Raw genomic sequence first — 8,957 nt, forward strand, 5'->3', positions numbered from 1 at the left:
CATCGGATCGGGATGCATTTGGTTGATGGTTGAGGCCTTGAGGAGCGTTCTAGGTTATAGGAGAAAAGCACAGACGCAGCTGGTTAGGGACACTATAGCCAGCGAGTCGAGACACTCTCCGGTATTTGCCGAGGGTATAACGAATCGATGTGGGTTTTTGCTCATCTTCAGGCACTGGCACTTCCATTTGCATACATTCTTCGTTTTCGCTTCTGAGGCGAGAATAATAGCTTATAGAGATCAGCGATGTCTCGGCAGTGACTCGGTATACTTGCTACTGGCACTTGCATTGCAAAAGGGGTCACGAAAATTCCGTGGCTATTCCTCGATTTCATCGTGACTCGCTCGGAATATTTCTCGATGCGGCACAAAACGAGATCAGTCTTTTTATCTTCTCGGCGCGGCAACCACTACGCACTAGCACTTCCATTGCAAAGAAATATCTCGTTTGCGAGGAACGATTTCGCACAAGAGGATTTGTTCTAGGGATCAGTTGGCTCAGCATAATCGTATTTACCTTTCTCTCGCTTGTTTCTTACATCGCCCCCAGCACTGGATGCTATTGGTTTTTCAAGTGCGACATAACTCACATATCGTCTTCACATATTTGACCCGAGGCATTTTTCGTCACCCGCATCCTGTTCCCCTGCTGCTTGTTAAGTCGTCACGAGTCTGCTGCCTCGCTCATTTTAAGCAAGCCACATTCTTTGACCTCAGGTTATAACAGCTGTAGTTCTCAAGAATTACGACATGGGGATTCATCGAGAAGTACTCTCCATGGTCAGTCTTGAGCTTTGAGCTCGGCATGGACGTCACGGTTAAAAACAAGCTTATCTCCGGGTCTGTAAGTTTTGGCTTGATTAGGACATTCGATCGATCGGGAGGAGATCATACACAACTTGCCATCTATGACAAAACAGTCCGTCCACCTCTCCAGAACGACAATTATGTGGGGTGTGGCGAACTAGTTGCCTTGTCGATGCGCTAAGCAGAATAATATAAGGCATGGAGTTTTTCTATATGAGGACTCAGGACGTGAGCCACCTTTAAGGATTCATGCGTAATGAACACATCAGGAAAACCTCCGGTGTCTTTTTTTACTTAATGCCACTTAATTTCGGAGAAATGAAACCAAAACGTCACTTTTTACACTTAATGGACTTTCTCAAAAGTCAATTCAGCGTGCGCCCAATCTCACAAGTCACAATGATTCAAAAAAGTGGCAAAAGTTGAATTAAGTAAAATAAGTAAAATAAGTATTACACGGCCCATCTAGATTAAGGGGGGGGGGGGAAGGGGGGGGGGGGATTTGGTGACGAGTTCTGAGGCCAGTTATGCTCGTCGAATTCTTCTTCGAGGGGGGCTCCAGTTGGCAGTTACGCTCGTCAAATTCCTCGATCGCTCGCTTGTGAGTGATGGTAGTTACGCTCGTCGAATTCCTCGATCACTCGCTTGTGAGTGGTGGTAGTTACGCTCGTCAAATTCCTCGATCGCTTGCTTGTGAGTGATAGTAGGCAACGTGGTCTAGTTGTGCTCACCGAGTTCCTAAGACGCAATCTCAAATGCGTGATGGTCTGCGAATTTGTTCACGTAGAATGCTTGAAAAGCGTCATACGAATCATAGTGCTTGAGGTCGCGTGGGATGAACTGTGTTCCATAGATTGGAACAAGGTGCGCGGCGCGATAGATTGAGTCGACGTGGATGATTCCAACGAACGGTGAATTATCTGTATCAAATGAAGGCTGGACGATCCACATCCCTGTGTCTTCGTCGGGCCCGTCGCTGGCTTTGTCGAACCAGCGTACTACAGCGCATGGGTACGAAATACCTTCAAATGTGAATGAAAAAAAACACATTATACGGGCTACCTCCATGCCCCCCATCCCTTCAACACCTGCATCCGTGTTAACGAACACGCAGTCATACCGGGGTGCTTCGTTTCTCCAAACGGGACAGGCACGGATGTGTTCCCGCCGCATGCCGCCAATCCCGCTGCGGTCACTGGGTGCATAAAACATTGACGACGCAGAGTTGAACACTTGAATTTTTCCATCGAATTGAGGACATCTTGCAAGCGGGATGTCAGAGGGAGCACGCTGGTCGTCTGGGTTTGCTTGCTCGAATAAGAATCGGCGGAGGAGGGTGTAGAGATGGGGGATACCAAGTTCTGTAGATAAATTAGAGATCGTGCATGCACATTTGCGTTCTGCGCAATGGGAAGGATTATATTAGAAAAGTATTCAATTGAAAATGTGAGCTAACTTACGAATCGTTTTTGCCAACTGAACGTGGGCTTGTACCAGCGTTGGGCTGTCGTCGATTTCACCCTCTTCGTTATCGCCGAGTATCATAACGTCGGGGTTGGAAGGCAGCACCAAAAGATTGTCGTTGTCTTGGTTGGACTCGTTGGTGGCAAAAGGATCCTTATTCAAGCACAAATGCTCTACCGCAGATATTTAGCACACGACAACACTTGAATGTACAGCGCAATAAAACTTACTTAATCTTTGAAGCATTGCAGACAGACAGGTGCCGTTCAACATTCCACGGCTCTTGAAATCCACGCGCGCTGCGGCAAGTTTATCTAAGCGCTGGTTTGTCACCAGCATTTGACCGAGTGCTTTGTAGCGACTCGATCGTCTCCACGGTTCCTTCACTGCCTTGATGTGCTTTGTCTCCGTGATTGACGAGCAAAGGCCATTCGGCGCACCATAAAGTCGGATAAGGAGGATGTAATGGGAGCACGAGTGTTGTCGAGGGAGGGAGAACGTGGAAACGACGCCGGTGGACTCAAAAATAGCCCTGTAGTGATGGAATCGGTCGAGAGCATCCTGGATTTGATATAATGTAGATTCCGTAATGATGCTATGCCGTACGAGATAGCAGAATTCAAGGAATGCACGAAACGTGCGCACCACATCAGTTGGGACGTGGCCTTCGATGGCGGTAAATAAACCTAGTAGATTGTTGTTAGTCTGATCAACTTGTGCAAAAATCAACTTGTGCAAAAAACTTACCTTCATAAGCGCTTTCGAATCATCACCTGTCCATTGTTTGAATCCTCGACCTTCTGGAAAGCGTCGAAGGCCTGCGAAGGAGGAAACTGCAGCAATTCTTTTATGATGTGAGTTTTGAAACATTTAATCAGGACAAATTGACCTACCTTCGGTCTATATCATCTTGAATTTTCTCTGTCTCTTTCTTACCATGTACGTGTACCAAATACTTTCCAACCCACTCGACCAAGTGATCCTTGAAGGTTCCTTTTATGAGTTGATGCAGGAGATCCGGTGCAATCAACTCATGTATATCAGCGCGAGGGAAGTCGTTTGTAAACGGCTAGAAAGGGTGAATCTCGGCTGCATTAGAGACATATATGAGACTTACAACAAGGTCGCTGACAATCCCGTACTCGTCCCACAGCGCGAGGGACGTTGCAACCTCTTCGATCAGCGCCTCCGTATGGTCACGACACCGACACAACGACTTCTCATCTAAATTCTTGCGGTTGGACATACACCTGTAGTACATTAGTAGTTAGTACTGAGGTAGAGGGCAGAGGATAAAAACACACCTGGGGCACCAGCCGCGCACTATACATGCTAGAAGAACCTGCTCTTCGTAATCTGCGATATACGGACCAAGCCCGTAAATCACACGCCGATAGTGGCCATCACCAAAGCGAACAACCTCTGGTTTGGTCATGCTCAGTCTCAGGTTCTCGAGAATCTTGGCGATGGATGAATGAAACAATTGTCGGCGATATTTCCGATATATTGCATCGGCAGCGTGCTCCTTCGTAGCTTCTCGATTGTAATTAGTACAGAACAACAGGAGGCATATGAAACTTACTTTTCAGCATAGCAAGGAAACCAACAATGGCAACGGCGTCACGATGTGCACGCCGGACGTTGTTGCGCACATTGCCAATCGATACGTATAAGGGATAGTAATCGTTCGCGCCAGTCGCCACCGAAACAGTGGTCTTATCAGATCCGAGTATAACCGGTACGAATGTTGAGCCGAGCGTATCCGGATCTTCACAAATTATGTCCTACCAAAGATTGTTAGTATGGGTCGCTAGAGAAAACAACAAAATAAAACATACGGCTTGATTCCAAGCCCAATCACCGGACATGAAGTCCTGCCATTGTCGTTTGTCGCCGTCAGCTGAGTACTCACGGAAAGGGCGGTAATCCATCTCTTTTTCGTAGTCGGGATTTCCCAACATATTCCGAATCACCTCATGGGGGTCACGGTACCACACATCATGAGACTGGTCCATCCAGGGTGGTACATCGCTTGTTGGCTTCTCCCCAGTGTACCGTACCTTGAACGATTGCCATTTGACATCGCCTAATGGTGTATTGTCGATCGTTCTATGCAAGTCGCGGCAGTCTGCGAACGGCGGCTTGTCGTCGTATTTCAGGAGGGTTGCGGCCCAAAGATCCAATAAAATGTTGATATCCCCGGCGGACATTTGGTTGCGCGCATACAGAAACTCCGCAGTCTCAAACTCGACACGATCCCGGTACGGAGTCCAGTCGTCGGGCGACTTGTCTGGAGGTGGCGCTGGAGGTGCACCATCTTCAAGGAAGTGTCCCGTTGCATCACATGGACACGCTGATATCAATTCTGGTTAGTTGCAACACAACAGAAAGCTTCAAAGAACGTACCGTTTAGTTTAGGGTGATAGTTACGGTATAATCTATCACCTGGCCCGAAAAAAACAGTGTCTACGTCGACCGGATTGTTGGACTTGTCAAATGCCTGTCCCGGGTCAGACAAACCTGCTGGAAGGTCATTATTGTCCGCAGGGTAGTCGTTGTCGCCTGCGGGAGGGTCGTTGGCTGGTAGTTTGGGCTCGTCTTCGACTGTGACAGTATGCGAGACAGTGGCTTGTCTAAACGTTGGGTGGGAAACGTTCCAGTGCTTTTTGCGCCCTCCTTGAGTCTTGAAGTAGCGAGCACAGTGTAAGTAGCCGCATGGAATTTGAAGTGCGTTGTGGTCCTTGCGCATACTCTGAGACATCCCAGCTGGAAGATAAACGACACGAGCACTCGACAATTGCTGGTGGAGAGGCGCTGGGGGTGTGTAATACTAAAAGTAAGTTCAAATCAGACATATTTCAACAGATGCCGATTAGTGAGCAAGCGCCACAGGCGGCGCCCATTGGGGTGAGACTTACGAGTTTTTTCAACCAACTTCTGTTACTTCCTTCTTGCTCCAGCAAAAGTACCATCCCTCCACCCCCAAGTCGCCCATCTGCCCAGTCACAATGTCTTCCACAGAAGCTTCCCGCCGTACCCGTGCATCGAATGCAACCGCCAGACCTGGAAAAATAGTGCTCGACGCACAAACCAAGAGGCGCACCAAGGCACAGAAGGCTGCTGACAATCTTGCCGTTAAAGAAGCCAAGAAGCCAAAGAAGCGGCGGTCCAAAAGGGAGTTGAGCGCCTTGCTGGTATGCAGGTTGAGATGGAGAAGGTACAGAAGGAGTTACTCACCAACAAGGCGACTCCTGTTTGGCCCAAGCCAAAGGCTCGAAAGGCGACAAAGGCTACTGTAAAGGGAGGTGACAATTGCACTGATAGTGTATTAGATGACGTACCAGACGCTGATGTGGCAGAGGATGCTGCTGAGCCCGTGGATCATGGAACCTCGGGGAAAGGGAAGAAAACTGCTAAGAGAAGTGGAAAGAAATTGATCAGAGACGCTATCAGCAATGTGCAAAAGAAAATCAGCGAGTCAACGTTGATTGCAGAAGGCGATATCAATATCAATAGCATCGACGATAAGCCTAAGGCATGTGCTGATGGGAAAGGCTCCACGCCATCATCGTAAGATTTAGTTCTCCCACCACCACAATGTTGCTCCTAACTGAATCGACACTCTATTTTCTCAATCTTACATATAGCATCAACGCGACCACTCAGAAATTCGCACTAGGTGGCCGAGTGACCAACTGGGTCTCGGGGGTCAGGCCTGGACAGTTGGAGTCAGTATCCCGCCAATCATCCCGCCAATCCAGCACTTCAACCCGAGCACCTCCAACGTCAATTTTCTCGCATGACACTGCTTCCTCAGCAGCAACCTCAGCTGCTCAGCCTCGGACTCAGACTCACATCCCCCCGCCCCCAACTCAAGTTGCTGATTGTATCCCAGAAGATGCCCTTACTGGTGGCTTTGCGGATGAGATTGACGATTCATTGGAGCGTGAGGCTGCTTGCCTGGATAGCAAGCAAAAGAAGGGGAAATCTAAGGTAATTGACCATGAATAATTGGTGCAGTCCGCTAACAATTTTCTTCACAGGTAGCCTCAATTTTTGACGAGGACTCAGACTGCGGCGGGCCCAAGGCTCCCTTCACACAAATACCATCAATAGAATTCGACTCGGACGATGAGCTCATGGATTCATTCACGCAAGAGGATGAAGACTTGCAGGAGCCTAAGGCTCCATTCACACAGATGGACGATCGCATAGCCACGGCGGCCCTCAAGCGGAAGGCAAGTGTCAATTCTGTCTCAGACGATGACGAGCAGTCCCAGTGGTCCATGGACATCGATCGTGACGATGTTGAAGATTTGATCGAGGACTTCGATAGTGAACCGCCACAGGCTAACCCTATCGTAGTGAAAAAGGAGAAGGTTTTGCGCATGACAACTTCGGTAAGTACCCTTGGAACTCAATAGTGTTTATTCTGACACTTATATAGACATCTGCGACCACCTCTAATGCCGACATCAAGCCGCCTGCTCCAAAAAAGGTCAAAGTTGAATCTTCCGGGACTCCACATGCCCAAGCCCAGGCTCCTGCCCGAAAACGCCAGCCGAACGTGGATACTGCACCAGAGCACATGAAATCACGCGGTGCGTATCGTACGGCTGACTTGCCTCCAGCGATGCAAGCGGACCAGCGCTGGGCCAAGACATTCCTCCCTACCATAATGATGTGGGTGGGAAGCTACGAAGACATCTGGAGCATTCCAGATGACGTACTGCTCCATCATGTCCAGCTCGTTTTCAACGTGGTATATCACGAACTCAAGATTGTCGTTGTTCACGGCAGTGTGGTACATTTACTCGTAAGTTCGCCGATTTATGTCTAGCATTAACTGATGTTATATCTTCGATTAGACTGCACAGCGTATTTCAGAATGGCGGAGTAATTTTGGTTCAACGGCCATTGTGATAATCATCAACTTCTTGGCACGCAATTCCGACTGCGACTCCAGCGAACTCGCATCCTCCCTTCTTGCCAGCTGGGCGTTTTTATACGAGGACCCCGATAATATCAACCCCCTCACAGCATATCGTTCACCGTTCCTACTGCAGCTGTATGGTAGAGCGCACCTCAGCGCCATCAATGGTTATGTGGAGATTCCTTCCCTCGACTTGGGAGCACTTGCAACGATCGGGACGTCACGCGTTCTTGCCCTTTCTGCTGCGGCGGTGAGTTTAATTTTAAATGCTTTAATCGCACTCATTTTTTTTCAGCTCGAGCGTGCTCTTGGTATGATCTCCCGCAAGGAACTCAAAGTCGAAGAGATCCTGTTGTCTGCGTCGAGAGAAAAGTTTACGATCAAGCTTCCCAAGGTCCTTAACAAGGCTACAGGGAAAAAGACCAATGCACCATTCTTATTTTCGGCAGCTCGCTGGTCCAAAGCTACTAATTCGTACATCAAGTCTATTTCTAGCAAACCCACTGGCTACGTGGAGGCTACGGTAAAAATGGCACGCGCTATTTTACAGGATGTTGCTGAAACATCGGGCTCGCTCAACGACTACGAATCGGACGAGGACGAGCGTGCTATGATCTGTAAGTTTTATTTATTCCGACTTCGTCTCGCTGACATCATATACTACATTGCTGCAGGATTTGTCTTCGAGTCGTTGTACCGCTGCCGCCGCCCTACAGTAGATATATGTCGCCGCGATCATCGCTTTTGCCCCACCTTTTTCTCCTTATGTTCGAATGGCTCCCAACTTTTCATTTTTGGGAGTCTGCTTAATCTACACTTATTTCTACTTGTATGCCCCCCTTTCAATAACAATTGTGCCGCTTTGTCTGCTTTTTGTCTGCTTTTTTAAGCGAAATAAGTGTTGAAAAAGCGAATCTCCAGATATTGAGTGGGCTTTTTTAAGTGGCTCACGCTTTTCTCTCAAATGACTTATCGGTCGCTTTTCATGAAATTAAGTGACAAATAAAGTGAGATAAGTAACTTGTGGTTTTCCTGATGTAGTAGCAGTGTGTAGCTACCTGTAGCTCGAACGAGCAAATGCTAGCACTATTTCTATTGCACCCTGTAGCAACTTGTAGTAACTTGTAGCACCTGTAGCACCTGTAGTCAGTTGCTACAACGAGCTACAGGAGTTGCCGTAGCACTATATAGTCAGCTGTGTGGCTATATAGCCGCCTATAGTAGGCACTTGACACATTGTGCTACAGGTACTACCTTGACTATATAGCACCCTGTAGTCAAGTGTATTTTTCCTGATGAGGTCGGCAGGCGTCTGCGAATAGATTTAGAGCACTTCCAGAGGGGCGGGCTGATCAAGCTGTGCCAGTCGCTCTGCATAAAAGACTTGGTAAACGACATCGTTCAGAGTTGATGCTTACATATCGGTAATAACCTGGCAAATAAATTGTCTTCTTGTCCAGTCATAGATACGAGGATACCAGCGGGAGGGAATGAAAGATGGATTTGGAGAACCTGCTTCGCATCGTTGTCGAGTCTCGGCGTAGTCCTAACAAGGTGATTTGGAATGGAACACTTCCACCAGGAATGTACGACTAGGAATAGTGTAACAAGGCGCATTAACTAGAGCTAAAGAACGCCATCCGCCATGCCTGACAATAAAGAAAACAAGATTAGCCAGGTGGAATACGAGAGAGAGATAACCCGTACATTTGAGCTTGGTTTCCGTTGATGTACAGTCCTCGAAACGGATCGC

At 48.1% G+C, this 8,957-nt stretch overlaps 2 protein-coding genes across 2 annotated transcripts; one reads left to right on the top strand and one right to left on the bottom strand.

Moving 5' to 3' along the window:
- Positions 1 to 1,545: 1,545 nt before the first annotated feature.
- EDB91DRAFT_1255358 (uncharacterized protein) lies at positions 1,546 to 5,032 on the bottom strand (the record flags this gene model as incomplete). The annotated part of the gene is made up of 10 exons (XM_041323967.1): positions 1,546 to 2,207; positions 2,268 to 2,444; positions 2,502 to 2,976; positions 3,019 to 3,115; positions 3,165 to 3,340; positions 3,389 to 3,521; positions 3,576 to 3,804; positions 3,854 to 4,055; positions 4,110 to 4,624; positions 4,678 to 5,032. The coding sequence occupies 10 exons, from the start codon at positions 5,030 to 5,032 to the stop codon at positions 1,546 to 1,548; spliced, it is 3,021 nt and encodes a 1,006-aa protein (XP_041170383.1).
- Positions 5,033 to 5,279: 247 nt separating this feature from the next.
- EDB91DRAFT_1351040 (uncharacterized protein) lies at positions 5,280 to 8,242 on the top strand (the record flags this gene model as incomplete). The annotated part of the gene is made up of 9 exons (XM_041326109.1): positions 5,280 to 5,465; positions 5,516 to 5,841; positions 5,919 to 6,264; positions 6,315 to 6,671; positions 6,719 to 6,872; positions 6,903 to 7,087; positions 7,140 to 7,454; positions 7,500 to 7,821; positions 7,893 to 8,242. 9 exons carry the CDS (start codon positions 5,280 to 5,282, stop codon positions 8,012 to 8,014), a joined length of 2,313 nt encoding a protein of 770 aa, XP_041170384.1. The 3' UTR covers positions 8,015 to 8,242.
- Between the last annotated feature and the right edge of the window lie 715 nt (positions 8,243 to 8,957).

Source organism: Suillus paluster (assembly GCF_016628075.1).
Source record: "Suillus paluster strain FC165 chromosome Unknown EDB91scaffold_136, whole genome shotgun sequence".
In the NCBI taxonomy this organism is placed as follows: Eukaryota; Fungi; Basidiomycota; class Agaricomycetes; order Boletales; family Suillaceae; genus Suillus; species Suillus paluster.